Source organism: Lepisma saccharinum, chromosome 6 (genome assembly GCF_977018435.1).
Source record: "Lepisma saccharinum chromosome 6, izLepSacc3.1, whole genome shotgun sequence".
NCBI classification, from domain to species: Eukaryota; Metazoa; Arthropoda; class Insecta; order Zygentoma; family Lepismatidae; genus Lepisma; species Lepisma saccharinum.
Genome location: NC_139234.1, coordinates 21,260,690 through 21,287,082, shown reverse-complemented (window position 1 = coordinate 21,287,082; position 26,393 = coordinate 21,260,690). Strand labels below are relative to the sequence as shown.

General features: G+C 38.8%; 1 protein-coding gene across 4 annotated transcripts in view; it reads left to right on the top strand.

The window, feature by feature from the left end:
• The window catches only part of lilli (AF4/FMR2 family member lilliputian), a 357,328-nt gene that overhangs the window by 203,320 nt on the left and 127,615 nt on the right, over positions 1-26,393 (top strand). For all 4 annotated transcript variants that reach the window (XM_083123637.1, XM_083123636.1, XM_083123634.1 and 1 more), the window contains one exon: positions 10,665-10,788. In XM_083123637.1, the coding sequence (XP_082979763.1) occupies positions 10,665-10,788 (124 nt within the window). The remainder of the gene's footprint in view (positions 1-10,664; positions 10,789-26,393) is intronic.

Genomic DNA, 26,393 nt, shown 5'->3' with positions numbered 1-26,393 from the left:
CGACTGTACGTGGCTAAACAAGTTCAAGGTTCTATACTTTGGGGAATTACGCGTATCATCTGCGAAGTAGGCAGATGACTATAGCAAGGAGGAGAGCAAACAGAGATAACCCGGGCGTTATCTAAAACACAGAAGTTTATTGTGTATTTTTACCATTGATAAAGATTGCAGAGCAAGCCCCTTTGTTTGTGCGGCAGTACAGCCTTCGTAGAGGTTGAAGATGTACTTTTGATAGTGGAACACGAAGAAATGCATTATTATTTGTTTTTCGAATCAAGTAAGACAATAAAAGCATGAAAATATGATGGAGAGTTAAAAACACGAGTTAAGAAGGCAAATATATACTTCAAACCCTGTCACACCCAAACCTGAAAGCGCCGCAACGTTGGCAGTGAAAGGGGAAGCAATGTCTTGCTTTTTAATTCAGTGGAGGTGACATTCCTGAGACGGAAAAGTAATTTTTAAGTGACCCCCTTCAGATAAGCTCTATGTGCAATGTATCCCCATTTAGGACACTATAGAAATGTGTGGCTCAGACTTCGTGATACCGGTCAGTGGATTCGGAGGGGCCTAATGGAGCATGCCCCACGGTAGTCGAGAAAAAGTCGCACACGTACACATATGAGCAGGGACGTCTTTAGGGGGTTTCCCCCGAAATTCACCTTTGGCTCCCAGAATTTTTCGTACCTTTTACTTTATTAAAAGAAAAAAAGAACCTCAAAATTATTTATTCAGAAAACTTTGCAGATAGATCACAATCGGTTGTATCATTTTAGTTATTGTATTTGTTGGGATATATGTAATAGACTAATGTAATTGTGTGTGGAAACTACTGCTGTGCATTAGACAGAATATGGCACAAATATTGTATGTGTTGTTTGCTTAATATACTATGTATAGAATATTATTATATGCAATACATAATTTATAAGTCATATTATGTATATATGTATATTGAAATTGGCGCCCAAAAACCACATCAGCTTAGCTATGTCCCTGTATATGTATGTGTTTTGTGTGCATAGGTGAGAGTTACAAACACGTTACCGAAAATACAAGAATAGTAGTGACAGTACCTCGTTAGTTTGCCTTACTTTACTGACGCTATTCGGAACTGGAATATTACTTGACCGTAACAAAATATGAGCTGGGTTATGTCATTTGAAATTTGTATGGGTAAAGTTACACTTGGAAAACATGCAGTACAGAGGACAGAAAATGTGATGCTTGTGTAAACAGCATGTCCTTATTTCATGGCTACGTAACGGTAGAGATTGGATGCAAAGTAACTGTATATATATATATAATATATTACACACACACACACACACACACACACACACACACACACACACACACACACACACACACACACATATATATATACATACATCCAAAAGAACTCACATAATTAATAGTTGTACCGGTCAACTTACGAGCTCTCGGCGCCGAAGTTCCAGAGTTGAATTTCTTACCTGCGCATGGTTGTTGTTTTTGAGTGATGTTCATCTAGTCATCACTCATCCTCATTATCGCGCTTAGCCGAAAGTGGCAGAAAACGAACGATTCATTGCAAGAATACGAGGCTTGTCTGGAAAGTAAATATACAAACACATTTGCACGTTAGAGGAAGAATGTGTACCAAAGTTGGCAGCACTGGCAGTAACCGTGATCCATAAGACGAGGATTGGGAGTGAGTCGTAAGTACTGCGCTGAGTCTTGTGCGAGGAACACGCGTTGGAAGTGGAAGCAGCGATACCGAATCCCGCCAAGTGCGAAGTGTGCGTCGTGATCAGGTTTTTGCAGGCACAATGAAAGCGTCCATCGGAGATCCACCGAGAAAATGTGACTGTGTACCTGAACGTAATAATTCGTCAAAATGTGGCAAAATGGTGCCGTGCCTTCGCAGAAGGTCGACGTGATGCTATGATGAAGAGAGAAGTGGGAGGCCGTCCGTGATCACTGACGACCTTCGCAATCGTATTGAAGCAGAGATGCGTGCGAATAGGCGGGTGCCAATTCGAGAATTGTGTGTGATGTTTCCTGACAGTTCGAAAACCTCTATTCATGAAGTTGTGAGTGGGTTAGGGTACAGAAACTTGTGTGCACGCTGGGTCCCAAAACATTTGACTGACGAACACAAAACCAAACGACTGGGATATGCACTGGACTTTCTTACTTGCTACGCAGAAGAGGGAGATGCATTCCTGGACTCCATTGTGACAGGTGATGAAAGATGGGTGTTCCATCATATGCCTGAATCCAAGCAGCAGTCACTGCAGTGGCGACATACCCATTCTCCAAAAGCCAAAAAATTCAAAACGTCAATTTCAACCCGCAAGCTGATGGCAATCGTTTTCTGGGATCGCCACGGCATCCTACTAGTGGAATTCATGCCGCCAGGAAGAACGATTAATTCTGAAACCTACTGCCAGACTTTGAAATATCTTCGACGTGCAATTCAAAACAAACGGAGAGGCATGTTGTCAAGTGGAATCCGCTTTATTCATGACAACGCCCGCCCCCATGCAGCGAATGTCACCAAGAATCTGCTTGCACAGTTTCAATGGGAGGTCCTTCACCATCCACCATACAGCCCCGACCTTGCACCCAGCGACTACCACCTATTCCTGTACCTCAAGAAAAATCTTGGTGGAAACACTTTGCCGACGACGATGAAGTCAGGGAAGAAGTCATAACTTGGTTCCAGATGCAGGCGGCGGATTTCTACGATTCAGCGATACAAAAACTTGTTCCGCGTCTGAACAAATGATTGGACAATAGTGGCACTTATGTGGAGAAATAGCCTCTGTATCAGGTATCAAGTGTAACTTTAGTTGCGAGCAATACATTTATTTTATATCTTATTTTTTGTTTGTATCTTTACTTTCCGGACAAACCTCGTACAATAAAAACATTATGCGTCTGTACATAATGGTCATGGTTCCGAGGTGTTATAGTCATTTGACACGTATTTATAATCGATTTTACTTCGGTTGTTGTGCGTGACGTAGTTATGAACTAGAATCATGATGGATGTGATGAAAAATTAGGCCAAAATTACATTGCCAAGCTACAGCCTTTTTAAATATAGGAATATACATTTTGTAGAGGCTTACTTACGATATTATTTCGGTGTTGCTTTATTTTTTTATTATTATTATTTTGACACCAGGTCGTAGATCCATGTTTACTTTACGATGCAACCCACTTTTACATTAGGGTAACACGCATACTTTATAATGTGTGTGTGCGCAGAAATACTTTACAAATAAGAGTTTGATATTTGTAAGCCAATAAGCGAAATAACTGTAATAATCTCTAGGTTCGAGTGCATTTCGTGCTTATACTGGGAGTTTATACTACTCAGATTAATGGAGGTCATTAAGTTCTCTGCAACTTTTACTTTATTGTATGAAAGCACAACACAGATTTTATTTTCATCTTCTTTATGTCCATTGTTGTACATTCTCTCGAGCAAATATCCACAACGTGCGACAAGAAACACACTGACTGGTAAAGCCAGTTGTTGCTCATGTTGACACTAGTTTCTCAGATCGTGTGGGATTGCTGTTCATCCGGATGCTGAAGCGGTGATCGTACGGTTTTTACATTTGGGAAGTTCCGGGTTCAGTTCCTGCTGGGAGCACGTTACGGTCTGGGTCCAATTCCGTTCATCATATCTAGGCTATAGTAGAGTTAGACCTTTCCAAACTTTTCCGGTACATAAATGTAACTTCTTCCACCATGATGAGTCAGGGAAAATTGATAATTTTTCTTTTCCTTTTTCTTCTTCCCTCCATGAAGGAGTCCAGACACCTGTTCACGAATATAAAGTGAAAATGTATTAAGTGGAAATTCCTTTCTGCACAAGGTTAGATTTCTTGTCCCCGTAAGCGGACGAGAAATCAAATGGGATGTGAACCCATAGAGCTAATTTTTCATTGACTAAGAATGCCGTTATGCCCAAAAATAGGTAAGGATGTGCATTTAACGTGCCCATTGTAACCTCTCCAAGGTGGTCCAAGTATACGACAACAGTGACTAATCCTTCCACTTTCTTTGATGTTTGCGGACATCTCTCCCGTCCCGCAGTGAAAAAGGTCAAGGTGCACTTGACGACGCGATTATCTCGCTCTTACCTTCTCTTAATATTTCTCTCATATTTGAAACACTTGATCGATTGTCACTGATCTAGAAAAGAAGACTGTAAAGTTGAGAAGCATCGTTTGGTGGGTTAATTTATTCATCGCCCCACGTCAGACATGCATACGTTTAAAATGTAATTACTAATAATAATAATTACACACATAAATTATAGCTTTTTTTATTTAAAATTGAAATTATATAGGTATCGGTATCGGTGAGAATATCTATCGGCATCGATTGAAAATGGTATTGGCTCAGCCTTAATTGTTAAGATATTGAACTGAAACTTTTAAAAAATAGATGTAAGTGGGATGCATGTTGTGATTAATCAATTTCAGGAAAGTGAAACGATAACAACATATGCGCACGAGAGAGAGAATTGAAGACGTCACCAACATACAGTGTTTCGTGGTTTTACGTCAGAGAGGTGTTGAGCGTGTCTTCTACGATGCAGTAGTTGCTAATAAACGCTAACACGGGAACTCTGACCTTGATTCTTCGAGAATAAAAAGGACAGCCTGAGGAGGAGGTTCTCTGGGGAAAACCTTTTTGCATGTATGAGCACGTCTTCCAGAAGTCACGAATTGGCAGGAATCACTTGTAACGTTTCTTGTGGTGCAAATACGTAACACCTTGGCTGCTTTTCATGCGAAGAACGTCATACGGGCTTCGAATTATCGGGATATTTATTGGAAGCATTAGTCGGGAAGTCGTAATAGATTTTTTTGTTAATGGCATCGTGAGCGCAGTAAGTGGGCCGTTGCACTTTTCAAGGTGCATTTGACTGAATAGCTATAATAGCCCTTAGAATTTGATGGAAAGGAATGCTTTTTTTTTAGGGACCTTGGAGACTAAATATAATTTTAGAGGTTTTTCCTTTCATTGTGTGAACCATAAGACATGGTTGCTTTTATTTTGCAATTATTTTTGGCATTTTAGACTTTTTTTCGTTTTGTAGGTAATTTATCTTGTTTTTGCATGTTAATAGTTTTTTTTTTTAAAAAAAATGCTTCTCAACTTTCTTTCTGCTTCTTCTCGGCTATTGCATGCATTTTAGTTGTATTTGCTTTTCCCAAATTGACCAACAAAAATCCATTTTTACTTGGGCACGATTGGAAAGCCTCACACCACAAAGCCTTAAGGTTTGTTGAGTATTACGTCAAAGAAAGAAGGAAAAGAAACACTATTACCTGATTCTTTTAAAATCTTAACCAGTAGTTTGCACATTTGGGCACCCGGTTGTATCACATCATTCAAATACTTTCAAATGTGCAGCGACTCTTGTCATTTATTTTTACATGTTTAGCAGTTAGTTTTTCTCATCCTCCGGGCCCTGCCATCAGTTATATCGGACCTGAAGAGTTTCTCCTGAAAGTGGTTGAACACTATTTATTTTCTTTCTCAACAAGCCCAGACATAATCGAATTGTGCAATAATTTATTAACAGTACGTATTTGATTTCATTGGCACATGTTCATCTCTCTCTCCCTCTATGTATATATAAAAATGGATGTATGTGTGTTTGTTCCAGCATAGCTCCCGAACGCCTGGAGCGATTTCAGCCAAACTTGGAACACGTATCACTTGCAATCTCGAAAGAAATATTGTGGTTGTAAGACACACCTGGCACCCGTAGGGGTGGGTGTGACAAGGGGGTGACATGTAAAACGACGGATATTAGTGTGGAATCCATAGCTTTCGGGGTCACTAAGATGAATAATGACACTCCCAATGCCTTTCAATTTATTTATTCTTGCTCTTGGAGGTGGTACTAAAAACGTTCATAAATTGTTGTTAAATATATATTATATTGAATTTGTAAAATATATTGCTTTATAATTTATATACTGTACTTGTACTTTTAAATACCTGTAAATAAAATTAGTTACATTTTAAGCTATAGTTAGAATTCATCAAACACCCGGGCATCGCCGGATAATCAGCTAGTTATTGTATAAAGTTTAAAAAATTGAAATATATTTACGAGTAATTGTTTGGATCAGGGCATCACCTTTTTATTATTATTATTATTATTAGTGGTAGTATAAAGAAGGTTGAGAACCACTGATTTATATTAACTCCAGGTCTGTTTTAGGTCATTAACTTCAGAGTTCTATCTTTGATAGGTCTACTAAACCCTCGCGTCGATTGTTGGCGAGGGTTCAAACTCTTCTGCGTTGCAGGAACGTCATTATTAGCAGTTTAAGGCAGATTTGCATCAAAACAAACACTTAATATAATTTTCTCAACCTAAGTAACGCATTATGACACTCATTTGTCAATATTTAGGCTGATGCAATATGTAAAAGTCTATCGTCACTCGCCGACTTGTCAACGCACGCAACACAAATGCGTGGACCTGTAAACATAAAAGTTTATGGGTGTCTTCCTCTTGTGACGTAAACACCCAGTGAGAACGGATTTTCCAAAACTCAATCTGTAAGGAGGAAAATGGGGTGACAAAACTTTTTAAAATTTTTATACGTTTACAGCCTAAACCCCCGCCCCGAACTTAGAAACCTGAAAGAGTACGGTTGTCTTATTTTCATGACGGAATGGATTTTCCGAAATTCAATCCATAAAAAGGGGGAGGGATGTTTTAACTTTTTTAAATTTTCTTTTATACGCTTACCGCCCAAAATCTAGGACATGAAAATACTTATATAAAAAAAGTCCTCTATAGATAGCGTCGTGTATATTATACTAACGGACCTGTCGCTAGTAACGGAATGTTGTTGCTCTGTTGGTCTAAAAGTTTTGGCCGTAGTTGTCACGTTCTATTTCCCTTCCGTACACAAGTTCAACTTCAGATGGTGCTAAGTTTACTGCGTTGAAAACTTGGGACGATTTGTGTGGGACAAGTTACGCAATACCCATTTCCTAGTATTTAAGGCGACCACACATATTAAAGTAAAAAGCTGAACACATGTTCATTACGTGCTCATACGCTTCGCTATCACTGAACACGTGACTGAACTGGTCACTGGACAGCTTACGAAACCTAGTGTTATGCCACTATCTCGTCGGCTACATTTACACGAAGATGCTCATTCTAAGGCAAACATTTATATTTACTGAACCTTCCTTGTGCACTTTCATACAAAACTTTACTATTTTCAGCGAACAGCTGAAAATGAACACGCCGTATTTGTAGGGAGGATATACTTCCAAAAACTCTAAAGAAGTGTCTGGAAGTAACTAGTTACTTGCAACTCTAAAAATAATTTCGCGGGTGTCCCTTCATCAATTTCATCTAATCATCAGTCAGCTTTTAATTAGGGTATGGAGATTTTATCTTCGGAGTTTTACTTCTTGTAAAGGAAATGTGTGGCTGTTTTAGTGTGAAAATTGAGTGAGGAAGTTTTTAAGAGACAAACTTTATTTCCTTGTTAGGAACACTGTATCAGTTTAGTTCTTCGTCTGAGGAAGACCCTGATAGACGGTCGAAACGTTACCTGTTAAGTGTTTTTATTTTAATAAACTCCTTGGTCAGCAACTTAGTGTTTTTAAATATGGAAACAAGGCTTAATTACATTACCTTGTTAGGACCCTGTCCTCTGTATTGTTTTAGTTAATTGGCTTATCCCCATATTGTGTGACGGGCAAAAATAGCCTATATGCTGATGGGCCCGTAATAGAAAATCAACCAAACGTCTCTAGGTGGCTGCGCGTGTCTTTCATAAAACCTTTTTCGAGCAGGCCTAATCTCCAGGAAGATATCAAGTCGGGGCAAGCCCCGGCACCTATCGACCTGTTGGGTGAGATAAGAGCTTATAAAACTAAAACCTATTCCTGCTCCCCCAAAAACTATTGACTTTTTTTGTGGGATCAGGAAAAGGTATTATAAGCTCTTGCCTTGACTAATCTCACCCAAGAGGTCGATAGGTGCCGGGGCTTGCACAGAGTTGATATCTTCCTGGATAGCGAGCCTACGTAGCGCGTCGAAATGGGGGGGGGCAGATGACGTCAACGGCTCAGTAGGGTTCACGCCAAGAGTTTAGGGTCATCGGAAATCCTAACTAACATTTAATCTTCAAAAGTAAAACGGCCAGAAATAGTGCGAGAACAATCGCAGCCTGAGTTACCTTTTGAGCAAAGTAACTAACTTTCTTTTGAAAAGTAAACTGCCCGAGGGTTTCGTTGCGTTATCTTTAATTACCAGGGTGGCTACTCACCGGGAATTCCTTGAATTCCGGGAATTGTGCGTCAATTATTGACTCCGGGAATTATGCGTGATTTATACGTGAATTTTTCTCCGTAGACGTGAAAAATTGCAACTTTCATTAATCCAAACCCCATTCAATTTATTAATTATGCCCTGAGGTAATTTTCCCCCAGTTTAGCTTTTATTTTAATCGAGGTAGGAGAGGAAAAGAAAGCAACGTGGAGAATGAAACGGAAATCTCTCAATCAGTGTACTTCGTTAGTGTCCTTTGCACTATCTATCTGACAGATGGAAGACTATTGCAAGATAAGATATCCTGAAGTTGATTAGGTAAATAGGTAAATTTGAGTTTGAAGTTATTTTAAAATTAAAATTTTTCCTAGAAAGTATATCCCGTAACATTTGAGACTTGTGTTTGTAGATGTAATTCGAGTTTGAGTATGTGAAATGGCAATATTCCGTTTACAGTAGACTCGAGATTAACCGAGGCTCTGGGTTAACCGAGGGAGTGGTTGGAAAACATCGCGCTTCATAACGCACCACCTGTTTGTTTACTAGTAAGTTGGAGTCAAGTCATCGTCAGCTCAGCACGTGTTCGTTACATCTACTCTCCCTACAGCGTTGGCGTTACATCGCACCGTCGAAGAGAGGAAAGAGGTTGTTAGTCCAAAAATCTATGGAAGACTTTTTGAAAAGTAATCTTATCATTTATGTTGTACTAGTAATAAATAATTACTATACAGTTTTAAAGTGTTCTTTCGTCATGTACGACCTATTAGCACATTATCTCCATATTATCAGAGTTTTTCCGTATCCGAGATAGTCTCTGTCCCAATTAGCTCGGATAATCGCGAGTCTACTGTAATTGAATTATATTTTGAATACATTGGAATCATACAGACCCTTTATATTATTAATATATTTGTGGGGGGGGGGCGGTGAGAGGTGGTAATACGTAAGGATGAAATGGAGAACACATCTGCTTGTACCCTTGAATTTTTTGAAAGTTCGCCTTGAAAACCGGGAATTATACTTCAAATTTATCAAGGTTCTAGAATAGCCACCCTGATTACAGATAAGTCTTTACTTTCTCTACATGATTCGAATTCTTCATATGTCTATGAGCAAATGTGGGAGATGCGTGCTGATAACACACGGCGTCTTGAATGCAGAACGATTCTCAATGTCGTACATATTAGTGTTTTGAAACGAGAATTCGCGTTTTGCCTTGGATACTAAGGATGACCAGAAAATCCGGATAATTCATATATCCGGATAGTACAGATTTGATGATGGGTTTGTCGAAAATCCTTACAGTAAATTTTTTTAATATTCCTAATAAAAGAATATGTGGATAGCGCGTAAAACGGCCAAACGATAAAACTGTCGGTATATCCGGACATACCGGATAATCAGAATATCCGATACACGGATATTTGAAATCGATATCCGGCTCAATTTTATCCGGATTTGGCCATCCCTATTAGCTATGCGTACGTTAATATAATAGCGTACGATAGTTAGATTGTATTGTGTTATTATTTCTGCACCCTATTTTTTTTCTAATCGGAAAAAGCGCTTCAACTAACTGCGGCCATTAAACCCATTTTTAGTAACCAAATTTATAATAATTTAACGATGTTTTTGCGCTGGGTAAAGACAGCTTACATAGCCATGCTATCCCCTCAGCCAGGAAAATTTGCTTGAGGCGTCTCCCTAGTTTAGATTGATTGATTTTTTGTTTTAAGTTTACTTTATGCACAGATAGCTTTATCCGGACTGCACTCGCAGTTTAAAATTAATATTCGAACAACAATGTGCTTCCACCAGTATCGAACTCGGGCCCCTTTGATTACAAAGCTACAGCGTTACCACTACGTTATCGGAGTAGCGAAATTTACCTGTTGATAAAACTGTTAATGATGCTCCTCGATTTAGAAACATCGAAATTATGTTCTCAAAGCTTAAGAAAATTACTTGTAAAAAGTATATATAACACTTGTTTCCAAACTTCCAAAAGCTTTCCTTTCTCCGTTTATAAAGGGTTTATTTAGAATTTTCCACATAATATATGTGTGTGTGTGTGTGTGTGGAGGAAGTTTAATGGTAAATTTAACCCCAACATGACCATAATTTGAGCTTTGTGAAAATTTTTGTAGTAGTGTACCTGAATTACTGCATTAAAACCCTGAACAAATTAAATTTACACCTTTGAAAGGGGCTGATTGAAGTTAGTAATGCCCGTGTGCAACTTTTCTCCCCATGTATTTGTATGTTTCAATGTTATACCTCAGGAACGTGTCTGATATAGAATGATGTCTTTTGAACAATGCCCCTGTCTCTGTTTCAGTGTGGAACGCGACCGCCTACGGGAACGGGAGAGGCAGGCCCGAGCGCAGATGTCCTCACAGGTGGAGAGGGAAGAGTCGCTGAATCAAGGAGGAGGAACCCCGCTCTTTGGGGCGCCGTTTAGGGTGAGTACCGTCATTTCAACTTATCAGAAACCAGTGTTGTGTGAAGTGAAAATGTCATTGGATGATCGTCCTTTACGGTACAGGTTGTATGGAATCACCATTTTTCCCTATGCATGTTGTCATTGCCTGAAGGAGCTATAGCTACCTACATCTTGTACCTAAAAAAGCGAATCGTCATTTATTTATTTCGACTTCTTAGAACTAAGTGTATCGTACACGAAAGGTAGAACATTTTGAAAATGACCAAAACAAAGATACACATACAAAATTTGATATGACTACTATTGATCATGAGGAAAGTAGTATTGTCTCCTTGTGTATAAGAAAGGTCTGCATTTCGTTAAATTCGAAGAACGTAACAAAATAGATTTACATGTAGTTCAACCTAGTTTTACTTTACTCCAAGTTAGTGTTCAGTGAAGATTTAATACCATTTGTCGGATTAACAACCAAGTGAATTGAACCCGCTTTGTCGTGAAGAAGTTTCCGAACTTTCTAGCTCTTTCACACACTCATCTTCAGTGTCTGAAGTAGAGATGAGTGACGTTACCTCTCCAAAACTTGGAATCTTCTCCAGAAATGGGCTGTTAACCCGAGAAAATATCTTCACTTCGATCATGTAATAGACCGCGTATTCTGTAAAATTTTACTAACATAGGCTGTCCTTTTACGTTCAAATATCTTCAACGTAACAGTTGGGCTGAAAAGTTCGTAGGCTAACATAGTAAAAAATATTTTTTTGACAAAATTCGATTTTATTATTCAATATAGTTGCCTACGAGGGCGATACAACGATTATAGCGGTCATACAATTTTTCGATGCCATTGTTATAGTACGATTTCTCTTTAGCCTCAAAATAGGCCTCAGTTTCGGCGATTACCTGTTCATCAGTGCTAAATATCTTTCCAGCGAGCATTCTTTTAAGGTCTGCAAACAGGAAAAAGTCACTGGGGGCCAGATCTGGAGAATATGGTGGATGGGGAAGCAATTCGTAGTCTAATTCATATAATTTTGCCATCGTTTTCATTGATTTGTGACACGGTGCATTGTCTTGATGAAACAGCACTTTTTTCTTCTTCAAATGGGGCCGTTTTTTTCGTGATTTCATCCTTTAAACGCTCCAACAACGCTATATAATAATCGCTGTTGATGTCTGGCCCTTTTTGAGGTAATCGATGAATATAATACCATGCGCATCCCAGAATACTGATGCCATAACCTTGCCAGCCGACTGTTGCGTCTTTCCACGCTTTGGATTCGGTTCATCACGTGCAGTCCACTCGGCTGACTGTCGATTGGACTCTGGAGTGTAGTTATGGAGCCATGTTTCATCCATTGTAATATATCGACGGAAAAATTCGTGTTTATTACGGTTGAATATCGCTAAACATTGCTCCGAATCATCAAAACGTTGTTGCTTTTGATCGATTGTGAGCACGCGCGGCACCCATTTTGCACACAGCTTTCGCATGTTCAAATATTCATGCATAATATGTCCAACACGTTCCTTTGATATTTTTAAAGTCTCAGCTATCTCGATCAACTTCACTTTACGATCATTTAAAATTATTTTGTGGACTTTATGTTTTCGTCGGTAACAGCCTCTTTGGGGCATCCACTGCGTGCATCGTCTTCGATGCTCATTTCGCCTCGTTTAAATTTAGCAAACCACTTCTCAATGGTTGATTTTCCTGGTGCAGAGTACGAATAATGTTTATCAAGCCAAGCCTTGGCTTCAACAGTATTTTTTTTCGCCAAAAAGAAATGCTTTATTAACACACGAAATTCTTTTTTATCCATTTTTTCACAATAACAAAAGCTGCTTCACTTACAATGCTATATCTCACGAACTAATTATCCGGCAGCTGTGAAATTTATACACGTATCTTTTGAAGGTTAGTCCTAAGTAAAAATCACATGGATTTAATTCTAGTAACGGCATCTATGAGTCAGCCTATGAACTTTTCAGCCCAACTGTTATATTAAGAGTCGACAAGAGTTTCCAAAATCAAATTCTGCTTACGCTCCTGACTTTGAAGTTAATGGTGAACCCTCTGAGGAGAAATTGTGTGCATTGAGACTGGCAGCACTGCTTTAGAATGCATTGTATTGGTGGCAATAGTGCTAAAGTTTGGCTTGGTGGTGGTTATGGAGCAGGGGAATGTGGCAAGTGGCGGTGTTGTAGACAGGTGAATAACGAATCTGTTTTTTCCTTTCTTTAACGCGTCGGTGCGGAAGAAGTGATTAAATTCATTTGATCACCTGGAAACTGAAATGAACGAGGGACAAGAGCGTAATGGAGTGTACCAGCATTACCCGTTTCCCGACAGGTGCATGCGTAATTGATGCACTTTGCGGATTTTTTTTTTTTGTTTTTTGTTTCGAGCTCATGAGCAATGGAAGACCGTGAGTGGGTAAAAACAATTCCCATCGTGCAGAGAATTATACATTTTTTTATTGCATGGAAAATGCTTATCATTCGCTCAACACGCTGTTTGAAATATATTGTATTTTCGGGATTGTCGTTGCAAAGGGAGTCCACATACTAGGGAATTAGACAGGCCCGTAGTCAGAATTTTATTTCTAGGGAGGAGGGCTCATTCCTTATCAGCACGGGCGTCGCCAGAAGTCACCATAAATATTTGTAGAGGGGTCAGACCATAGATAAAACTTGATTAGTACAAATAATAATGACAATAATAATTGTTATTTTACAATAATAACTATCGTATTAAAAATATACCAATTGCAATCCAAATTTATTGTTTTTATTACCTTAAAGGAGAGACTTTGTTACTCGATGCACCGAATCAGTGAATATCTAAAACACTTGTTGTTCATTATTCTTATATTTTGTACATTTAGTGTACTGAAAATCATAGTTATTGTATTTTGTTATTAACTTTTGCACAATCGTTCAAAAAGAGGATATAACAGTTGCTTATGAAAATTATATTCTGTGATCTCACAAAAAAACTATAATTGTAGGAAGCTGTGGATCCATTCATTCTTTGGATTAAATGGTAGAATATGAAAATATAACCTGGTTGCTCTGTTATACAATAAACGTTTTTCGATGGAATAGAGTTTTTACTGTGGTTATAGCTTTAGTTCTGTTATGAGCAATAAAAGTAACATTTAAATTAGATATTTGTAGGATTTCGGGGGGGAGGCTTCAGCCCCCTTAGCCCTCCCCTTGGCTGCGTGCCTGGAATGACATGTGTGATTCCAGTAACAGATACGCCGTTAGAAGCAACCAATCTAGAGACTTTATCGAGACGAGACAAAAGTTGGATGGGTCTCAATCTTAGGTCTGTCTCAAAAGCCAAGGCTCGGTCTCGTTTCGCAATATGTACGTAGTATAAACAACGTGGACAGCGTGTAGTTTGATTTGTTTACGAACCTTCGAAAAACTTAATTTTTCCCTGAATATATGTACCCACGTCACGTAGGTTCACTGTCACCACTAACTAATTGAATTTGTAATTAGTATAAACAAAAATATGACGTGTCTAAATATCCACTTGGTATACCTAAAAGAGTCCATAGGAAAGTAAATTTGTTTGGGCAATTTTTTTTCAATATATCGCACCAAAGTCTCGATTTGTAGAAAACCTTCTCTTTCTCTGTAACTATCCCTAACCAGTGTTGGAAATTAGCGGTCGCAAAACGACACACTTTGAGTTTAAATAAACACGTAATGAAAATTATCGGTAACGCAGAGGAAACATTCACAAAGAATGCGTTAAACTTAGGGTATCTTTGTTTCTAAGACCTCTAACATCGCAACGCCAATGATTTTGTTCCTTACACTATGAATTATTGATAGGTTTTGCTGACCAAAAGGCTTCACCCTTTGGAATATTTTTAATAAATTCAGATTGTATTTGTGTTATACCTTGTTCAGCGGCTGTTAAATGCTCGCAAGTATAGATTTCTCGTTTACATTAATTTTAAGTGAGTTATCTTTGCTGTCAAATATTGTGTATTAGTTTCAAAATAACGCCTATATATCTATTTGTTTTTGAACTGCGCAATCAACTCATCGAAACAATAAGAAACATTATGATGTTGCAGGGTTCCCACTTATCAGACTTGGTAGCTGAAAACATATTTCACTTGTTCCTCCCTTTAAGTATATTTCACGTAAACATTATTTTAATTATACTTTTTGCTATTTATTTGTCAACAATGTCGAATAAAATTGATTCATTTGATCGACATGCGAATGTGTTAAATCACTGCAGACTGGTTTGGAAAACCTGAAACAGCCAGCAAATGTATTTGCAAAATGAGTGGGAATCCTCTATTTGTTCATCCTGTTTGTTTCACGTCTATCGACTAATTCAGTGGGAGTTCCTCTTAGGGGAAAATAATAATAATGAACATTCATAATTACAGGACTTTTGAAATGCAAGGGCAATCATGTTTTACACTAATGAAACTATCAACACGCACACACAAAAATTACTGCGGTACATATAATACACATTAAATAGAATGTGAAATAAGTGTATGTAAACATCTAGTCTGAAGTTGGGAGTCAACAATTTCCAACACTAACGTACACTGTAGTTGCTTACCAGGAATATTAATCTGCTGGGAATGTATAAATGTCTGAAAACACGGCTTTCGAGTACGACAAAGCAGGAGAATGCAAATAGGGTGTTCGGGAGCTGAAATTAAATATAATTCAAGGACGCGCATTATGCAAGACGAGGAAAACCCGAGGTATTAGTTGAGAAGCAACGGCACCGATTTTGCAGTCCATTGGTAATATCAACGGTCGCCATATCTTCTTCTTTTTAATCCTCGCAGGTAAAGCTTGCTTCTCTGACAGCTAAGGAACTCGGCAGAACCGGAAATTGAGCCCCACCGCAGAAGAAAAGGCGTTGGGCAACCTTCCTACAAGACACTCACTGCTTTGCAATACTTTTCTTCCCCAACCTGCCTGTCTTTTGTAGTGAAATATCCAGGCACGATACCTTGACCCGTCTCTTAACAGTGTTGCCACATAACCCTGAAGTCAAAGAGTCCCTTTGCAAAAGGTTAAATTTTCCCTTTGTCGTTAAACTCTTCCTTTTATCGTACAAAGTTCAAAACGAAGTCAGTTGGTATTTCTAATATAGCGTCGGTTATCTGCCACTTTTGCTAATCGCGTCGATTAAGATGAGTGATGATGAAATGAAATTGAGGAAGGGACACTCACAAAGAACACCCATCGCCAAGTCGGGATTTGAACCCGGGAACTTCGGTGCCGAGATCGAGACGCGCTGGCTCACCGAGCCGGCAATTCTTGAAGTATAAAAAGTACCTAGCACTCGTCTTTCTAATTACAGTTCGTGCTTTTGTGTGTATTTTGGCCTTTCCCAGGAGTTGAATCTTGAAAGAGAAGGCGAGAAATCTTGTAAATAGGATTGCTTTCATCTGGGAACGAACCAGCCTGATTGAAAAATGACACTTTTCCTTCAGAACAGCGCTGTAAATTATTTTTTGGTGCCTGGTTAAATAATTAAAGCCTGCCTGTTGTCATTTGATGTAGAATTTCGTAACTTTTTACATTGCTGTGGGTGTGTAGGAAGTATCAGTCTGTAACACAGTACTGCATAGTTGCGAGGCTGGACCAGTACACTACGTTAGCCAACAGCTGAAAACATGAAAGTATACAAACAAATGTTCTCATCGTGTTTTGACTCCCGGAGTGTCGATGCAAGGTTACATGATTTTCAATGTCAGTTGGCGCGATTCGTTAACACGGACCATACGCGCACGCATGTGTGTGTGTCTGCCAAGGCCGTTCGGATGTAGTTATCTCGTGTGGTAATCAGCGTGCTTCGTCACGTTCAGCTCATGCCAAGTTCGTACTGATCGAACTCGCAGTTCAAATGTTTGGAGTAATTTCTCAAGAAATGCGATCACGAAATCTGTTGTCTCAGTTTTCACGAGCAATCATCATAATGCTCAGGAGTAGCGTAAGTGGAGATACAGTGTTTCGTCCTTCAGTGCTCAAGTCAAATATATTTAGACGTCTTGAACCTATGTTGGCACCAACGACCCTTCTTGAATATACCATCCTGTATGGTGTAATTAATCGTAGCGAAACAATTTTAAATTGGACTACTTTCCGATTTGTACCTTCGAATTTCTTTGAATAAGCTGTCAGAATTGGTAACTTTTCAAAATGTATATAGATACTTAAAAATTAGCTTTGTCTTTCTACTAAGCCCCGCGAAAGGTTAAGTTTGCAGCAGATTTTATGTATTAAACCACGCGAGAATGGCGCTCAGCATCTCCCATGCACGTCTTGCCTCAACTGCCGAGCTGTTCATATCACAGACAGTAAGAAAATTGGCAGTATTGCAGCAGGACTACATTCTGTGTGCACGTTTGGGTCTATTATATGCGAAACGTTGCTGCAAACTTAACCTGTCGCGGTGCTTAGAGATGTATATTTGTGGTTGCAAATTCACCGTTCCAGAATTTGCTCTAATTTAAACACAAACGCTGTCGCAATTCAGTTAGCCTGTAGTAGTGTTCTCTTCCCAACGGCTGAGGTGTCATCTGATTGGCGCTGCCGCTCTTACTAAAACAGGCCCCCAAATAGCAGCAGAGCGGGAAGAAATTTCAAATTCATTTTCCCTTGTACCGAAAGGGCCAATACGTCGTCTACCCCTTCCATAAATTAATGATGCACAACCTAGCCGGGTGCGGCGGATACTTTGAAGGTGGCACCACGCAGGAAACTAATGCGCACGTTGGCCCCGGTGAATCGTGTAAAGCGGCCATAGTTTCTGTACGAGCTATTAATAAGAACAAATTTAATTTTGATTCCAATGTGCCTTAATGCGTTTCATGATCAGTGGCACTGAGCTTAACTAATTTTGGAACAAGAATTGTGTGTATTGATTTTTAAAAAATCAATGTGGATACAAAATATATGGTACAGAAGTCCTGTTTGTACTAATAGAACAAATGTAATTACAGCAATAAAATTTGCTTTACAAATAAGATGTGTTCATTTTATTGTTCATTTATCGTTTGCTTCCCGTGGTATTTCATTCTAAACAACCTTATGAAAGTGTAACCTTATTGAAATTTGAGATTATTAGAAAGCAAACTTACAATACAAATAGACTGTGACTGAAAATTGGGGTACTCCTCGCCCCTTTAGGAATTTTAATTGGGGGCTAGGGGACAGAGAAAGCGAACAGAAAATTAGTTGGTTACATGCACGAAGACTGATATTCATATCTCATGGAATTCACACGCTAAAAAGGCTAGTTTTTAGAAAACACTGGCTGCTAAAGAATAATTTCTAGATTTCCTTGATTTTCTGTCGAACTTCCCGTCCTTTAAAACGAGCGAGTCATGGTCGAGTTGATTTTAACCCATGCAAATAGAAAGTTCGTCCTTGGTTGACATATTGAGTGGCGTTGCGGGCCTGTTTACTTCGGAACATTTCGGTCGTCATCGGATCGGCTTCGTGTCTTGGGAAGACTGCAAGTGGCGAGGCCAGGTGAAACTCGGAGATTATCGTGGGATCTCTCTCCCCCTCCCCTCTTCAGAGGTTGTGTTTTTCTGTTCTGAGTCGCACAATGCTAACGCGATGCGCGCTCTTTGATCAGTTTCGTTACGAAGCCGATTTTTTCCAGGTAATTGTGGTGATAATAGGGATAGGGTGCAGATTTTTATGTATTGGACTCCTTTTTATTTTTATTATTATTCTCTTATACCCTATTAGAGCATAGGGTTTAGTGTTTTATGTTGTTTCGACACAAAAATAAGAAAACATAAAACTGAAGTCAGTCAGTGCGCAACAGACCAAGAAGATTAATAACACCTTCTCTTATGGTACCTATTTTAAAAGTTTGTAGTGCCTGTAAATTGCCACTAGTGTCGAGCTTTGGATCACAAGATGATCAATATCCACAGAAGGAAACGCATACGTACCACTGCTGTTACAAATAAGGAACTACCCACTACTGATTTCCAATTACAATTGGAGCCGTGAGTTGGAAAAAAGGGAAAACTTAGATATAAGAGCACAAAATTATATCAACGAATACATTTAAAGGTAATAGCTTTACATATGTACATAGTCCTTTGACGTGATGGTTCATTATAATTAATTATGATTCATTTATTAGGCATAAGAGCCTCCCCGATGACGTAGTGGTAACGTCGCCGCCTTGTAATTCAAGGGGTCCCGGGTTCGATACCCGGTGGAGGCACTAGTGGTTCGGATCCTACTTGAAACTGTAGGCCCAGTCCCGATTTGCCTTTATGTGCATAAAGTGGACTTAAAACCAAAACTCAATCTCGTTTATTAGGGATAATAAAAAGGACATAATAATATATTTTCATATATTCAGCTCGTATTTCAAAATTATGTTATGACACTTGAGATACGAATAAAAATAATCGTTTGCACATTATTATTTTTTGCAGTTGGGTTCTACTTTCCTTCTCTTATACAGTAATACTGCATAAATACGATGCAGATAATTATCAAGATAAAGCCAATTACAAACATTTAGAATTGGAAAATGGGGTTGTCAGTAATGCAAATGGCTTAACATTGTGTATGCTTTCTTACTTTACGTCGCAATGAGGATGATGGATACCCGCAATGGCACCTATGCCCAGTCCAGGACTCGATCACGGATCCATCCTTCAGAAGCGAGACACTTCCGGAGTCGATCACTCAACGCACTCTGTCATCAAGGCGACCGGGTGCAACACAATCACATGTTTACCTTTTTCTGTACATTTCCATTTGTTAGTTTCTTAACGCTAAGTTGTTTCAGAAATTTGAGCAACCTGGTTTTAAGGGCGCCTGTAAACAGTTTGGAAACGCCAGTGAGCTCTGAAATGATGGTTCAATGTCAGATACGATGATATGAGACTCATTCTCACTGTACGATTCCCCCCAACCTTGAAAATGAATAATATAAAATAATGGACCACATTTGCGTAATAAATATGTCCATATCATATGCACGTCAGTCAGGTTAGAAACTAGCAAGCCGGCCGACACTCCCGTCGTAGTATCGTCACCAATCAAAAACAACTTGTACACGGAAATAGCACATCTGTTGTGTGGGATTGTTGCTGCTCGCGGCCACGAAACGCTCTGGCTCCATTCCAGCTTCAAGCTGGTCGTTCGAACTGCGTCAAAATACAAAACGTAGCTCGTAAAACCGTGAAATTTGCTATACTTGCAGGCACGTTGGCTTTAATGTGATTTCAACCGTTTTGAGATGAACGAAGTAAAGATCGCGAATTGCGTTTTCCTTAGTTTAGTATCTGTGAGCTCCAGCGATGTATATCGACAACGAGCTGTGGGGCATATATATATATGCCCTGGCCATACTTGATTTGAATAAAACACAAGCAGTACCTCAGTGAATAAGCCCAGTACACGCAAACCCAGCATTCCCGCTGACCTGAAAAACCGGGAAAAGCCAGGGAAATTAATGTATGTGTGTAAAAGGTCAGGGGAATGTCACGGAATTTTGTACATCCAAAAGTACTTGCGGGTGGAAGTAAATTCCACCTTTTTCCTGAGCGAGCCTCTTGATGGGGTATATTCTGGATCATATTTTATGTGAAATTGTTTATATAGTAGCTATTTTTGATTTATTCATTTTGAACTACGTTGAACAGCAAACCCGGTTCCACACTCACAACTTGGTTACTAGCATGTTTAAGCACGCACAGAAGGGTGTGGAACTGTTTTAAAATTGTCTGGAAGAGTCTGAGAATTTGTTTTGACACAATGAGTAGGAATGTAGAAACACTAATGTATATAATCTATAAAAAAAAAAAAATCAGAATTATTCTATTCACATGGATCCAAGTAGGCTGGAAGCTTTTTCCAAAAATACACCAACTTCGTAATGTAGAAGCAAAGAAGCTGAACTAGACTAGTTCCTCGCCTTAGCTGCCCCGCCTCCTCGTATACATGAAACGAGTGATTTTTTTTATCTTATCTTTCTCAGATTTGAACACTTTTAAAGAGGTGATTGAAACAATCGCCATATTGAAAATGAACAATTTTTATCAGATAAGATAACAGGGCTTCAAAGCAGCTGAACATATTTGTTACTGACCATAATCGCTCACTTTTATATATATATATATATATATATATATATATATATATATATATGTGTGTGTGTGTGTGTGTGTGTGTGTGTGTGTGTGTGTGTGTGTGTGTGTATACATACACACAAACACACACTAGAGGCACATATTATTGGTAAATAAAAAAGCAAAATTTCGGTACATAAACTGAGTCAATTTTAGGTTCAAAAGCGGTAAGTGAAATAAAATATCGGTATTATAGCGGTGAAAAATTGGATGAAAAGTGGTATATGAAAAGACATTTTGGTTTTAAAATTGTGAATATAATCCTAAATTTGATTTAAAAACTACACTTATTCCACTGAATTAACATTTCACTTCTAATAGCACATGTATGTAGTAATCAGAGTATTAAGTTTATTTCTGTGTAAAGCAGTCCATTTTTGCTTCTCCAATATTAACAACAGAATTAATTAATTTTCCGGGAATTGTATAACTCTCAGGATAATTCAGACCTCAGAAGGTGTCGCGTCGGTGAATAAACCCTAAATTTCGTGTTGAAGAGTTAATTTCACCGTTTGCAGTTTATTTCGTGACAAAACATGGTCACAAAATGCATCTCACACCTTTCAAAAACATGAAAAATTAACACTACAATGTATTTTTTCATATTTCTGTTTTTCGTCTAAAACGAAATATGCATGCCCCTAACACACACACACACACACACACACACACACACACACACACACACACACACACACACACACACACACACACACACACACACACACACACACACACACACACACACACACACACACCCACGGACGGACGGACGGACGGACGGACGGACGGACGGACGGACGGTCGGTGGGTGGGTGGGTGAGTGAGTGAGTGAGTGAGTGAGTGGGTGGGTGGGTGGGTGGGTGGTTGGTTGGTTGGTTGGTTCCCAAACAGATTAGTTTCACGGCGCCCGTAGAGTTTCAAGACATTTCCGCGTCGCCCAGTCAGAATGTACGCCTATCTAACACTTGCAACGCTCAGTTGCAAATTTCAAATTGAGACACATTTTTTGTATAAGAAGTACTAAATAACCACGTATTTGGAACAATCATATCATTTCAGTGAAAATATTGGAACAACTTTGGGAACCACTGGTGTAGGATCATTAGGATTTTAGATTAGAACAGAGCAAATGGGCATTTCTTTTTCATTAAATGATCCCTTCATTACTCAATGTACTTGCTGAGTGTTACCTTTCCTTTAGACATCGTTATGACGGTGAACACAAATTTTGGCTTTCCTGGATAAAACTGAGGATCTTTGTACTTCAGATTCTGAACAAATATAAATATCCAACTACTATATACCCCGTTGAGTGGACCAAAGACAATCACGCTGCTTTTTTGAGTTATCGTAATTCCATCGAGTACTATTATTAATTATTATTCCTTTCGAGTTTTTCCTCAATTGTTCGGTGGTACTTTAACACTGAAATTGTTTGAAGGGCCTAGCACGAAAGACTAGAAGATTAACTATTCAACCACGCGAGCCAGTAATGTTATCAGTAGAGCCTCCCCGAATAGTGTAGTTGCTAGTACTGACACCTTGTTATCAAATGATCTTGGGTTCGAGTCAGTGGAAGGCACGTTGCGAGTCGTTGGGATTGCGATTTAAACTGTTGATCTAGTCGCGATTATCATACCCGAGCATCGTAATGAGAAAAAAGACTGATAAGACATTAACTTTGCATCAGTAGCGTTTCTATCAAAGGTAGAGAACTGATATATGAAGTGACATAACTTTTTACCCCCAGAAAGAAAGCACTGCTGGGCATAAAGTATAGTAAAGTCAAACTTGACCATATGTGGGAAATTACAATGCTGTTTTCCACTATAATCTAGCCATATTTTCATGACGAGAGGGAACATTCTGTTTGAAGTTCTCTTATCGATATCATAATGTGATGTGTGTGTGCGCGTCTGTTTGTGTGTAATATAAGTACAGAACCTGTCGGCTCCATTATAACCATGTGGTAGAATTGCCGTTTCACTTTTTGTATGGTGGTTCTAGACCCAATTCCACTGTTGTGCGTGCAATGCGAACATTTTTCTTCTTTATTGGAAGAGTCAATGCAGGTAGTAATTTCCTACCCTTTCGTTGTTGAGAGGCTGTATTGTTTAAAATGCGGCAGAGTCGTTTTTGTCAGGTTCGACAAAAGACACAACAAGCGGAAAGCAGATGTCGCGAAAATTGACCAGGACAGGATGGATCTACGAAGGAGGGTGGCAACGTGGAACAGCCATTCAAAGAAGTATTTCAAGTTCTTGCGGGGAGCGTAGCAGCTGTTACACACGGCCACACATCGTCGCCGCTCACGAACATGCATTCGCTGAAGGAAGTGGCTTGCATAATGGATGCAGGTGATACTTTCCCAAGTGAGGTTGCTTGTGCGGTCGGGCACTTGTATTTTCATAAATTCAATTCTCGGAAATCCATTTTTCCTATTATTTCAGCTCTTAAAGTTAATCGTGACTGCGAGGATTACGGTGGTATCGAAATAAAATAGCCAGATCAGAATTTGGGTATGCCATATCAGTCAAGAACCAGATGTTGTCTTTCTGTAGGCCGAAATAAACCCAAAGTATTGTGCTATTAAGAAAAAAGATGATGTAAAAATGAAGACCTGTAGCGAGCTTAATTTAAACGGTAACCGATGAATGAAGACCTATGTTATGTGTGATTATGTAACCGCAACCAGTGGCGCGAGATGCTTGTGTGTGTATGTGTGTTTGCGCGCAAGATTACAGCATCACAACAGGGGAGAGACTATCGTGAGAAGGGGTGCCTATGTCACCTTTCTGTTGAACTTGTTACGCAGGAAAGTTTAGGAACAAATCAATTTGTACGAGTCCTTTCATCACATCATTCACTAATGACCAACGTCACGATTAACCCACAGGTAGAAAAACGAAGTTAACCAAAATCAATCAATCAACCGCCATTTTAGTGTGAAGATGAATAGAAATGCTAGATAATTATGTAGAAATATTTTAAAATTGTTTATTATTATGCAAGTTTAACTAATTCCCCCCTCCCCCATGTAAATTCATATGACGCACTTTCAGATGAAATGTGGTAGAAGTGCGCCGGCCTTGCAACTTCTATCTTCAATGCAGACTTGCCCGGTTGGGGCAGAATTGGACTATTACCTTTACATCTGTGGTGTCGCCAACACTTGTAACGTGCATGCAAAACTTGAAAAATAAAATAGCCACGTCTTGACGTTATGTTATGTCAGTTCAGGTGTGAATAAATCATAGTTTGCATCGTCATTTTTTAATGACACTGGTAGCGAGTGGGTATCATTCAAGTAACATTCGGAAGAACCGTAATGCAATATGAAAATTTTTGTTGATAGAGATACTGCTACTTTTTAAATATGTATGTGAAGCTACCAATATAATTAATGTTAAGAACACCTGGTATAATTATTTCTAATTTTCCTTCTTTCTTACAATGGAATGGCGCACTTCCTTCTTTCCAAGACTTGTGAATTTGAATTCCCAACCACCTTACTCTTCTCTGACGACACGTAGCATGACAGCTCGGTCTTTTTATCTGTTGATTCCGATAACTACGGACAAGGACTTCGTACTCAAACGATAACATGTGAGCAAAATCAATTTGAAGCGCAGAAATAGGCTGGACTCAGTTGCTGACCGAGAACTAGTTTAGAAACTTTGTAATCGTAAAATTGCACGAATCCTCCTTTTGTGCTAATAGTTATAGATTCCTGTGGTATGACTAGGGCTCAGAAACGGTTGGCCTGATGGCGCATACAGTTATTCTAGATATGTGACCCTCATTTTTTGAAAATTATGAATCACATGCTTATGAACTGGATGGTTCGTGGTTTACAATATTGAAGCTAAGAGGAAAAAACAATTAGGTGCTATTGTACTTCATATTTGCAAATGATACATTCTGTCCTATCTCTGTCGTTATTTGTGATCAGAGGCATGCAGGACGACTGTTCTGTCTCATATCACAAATAGATTTTCCGTTGTTATATATTGTGAGAAACAATTATCGAAATGACCTTTGTGCAGCACAATCGTGTTGAGAAATCTCAAAAGTGGTAAGAGAATACTGGGAAAATAGTGAAATAATCAGTAAACTTGGAGGAAAAAAAAAACAGTTTTGTAGTTCTAAGTAGGAAAAAGAGACTCCTATTATTTGTAGCATTGTCTTGAAGGTCCCATAAAAAATTACAATCTTCGTTAGCTTCCGAGTCCTGAGTGTGACCTACTATTTCAACATTGCATTGATGGAATAATTCATCCTTTAAACTTGTTTCACTATTTTTTCTGTATTTGTCGTTTTCTGTTGCACGTTAATTCGTTGCTCTCAACAGCTCATTGAATTCCGTGTGATTAGCGTAATCGGCTGCTCGGCAATGAGTCCTCGGTTCCTGTCCATTGAAAATACAAATGTTCTTTTGTTCTATTATCTGTTGATAACATGCTCAGCGTCATTAACCTAGAATAATGGAAAAGATCTGTGAATGAACCAAAGTACCACGGGTTCTTCATGGATCTTTTGTTTGATGCAAATTATTTTGCTGTCAAGCTTTTTTGGGTTCATTTCATTATATTGTCACTAACCATTTATTGTTGTCAACAACGATGCATTTGCATTACTCGACAAATAGAAGGTGTGCATGAAAAATGAAACTTATTAGTTGTTCGTTGTGTAATATGAAGACGTGGTCATAGCATTCGAAACGAGCGTGGCGAAGGGCTCCCAACATACCAGGACTGCGCCATCGGGAGGCCCTGCCTTCAAAATTGAATATCAGTCAGTTTTGACCCTACATTTCAGCCATTTGCATTAGACGTGGTAAAAAAAAAAAAAACGGAACATAAAATGTAGCCTGAAATGTACTGAAAACAATGTTTTTTACCCCAGATTTCTGTAATTTTTCTTAGCTGTATTATCATAATTATCGCAACTGTCTGCATAGGCCCAAAATGTTGCAAGTCATGAAACAAAAATGGCCGCCATTTTCAAATGAAGTCTAGTTTTAGAAAAATAATGCCTGTTTTGAACTACCCTTGTACAGGGGTTACGACGACAAACAAATGAAAAATTTTAAAAATGGTCGAGCGACCAGAGCTGGACCAGTTGGTACGGATTGACCCTGAAATTTTAGGCAATTTCCAAAAACGTAAAATTTTTGTTAGAAGGAATAAAAAATACAAAATTTTTATTTTTTGTAGAGAAAGAGCATGTCTTTGCAATGATTTTCAACATCAGAAATTTTTGGTTCCATCATACCCACATGATGAAAATTCAGATTTTCGTAACCTCTTTTCCCACCACAAAAACTAGGTTACAAATCCATTTTTGGTATTTTTATAGACATTTGTAAAATTTTTTGAGTACTAATGGATTTTTTTCTAAAATCCTCATTATTTCATTGAACTATGTATAAAATTTCAAAGAGATCTGA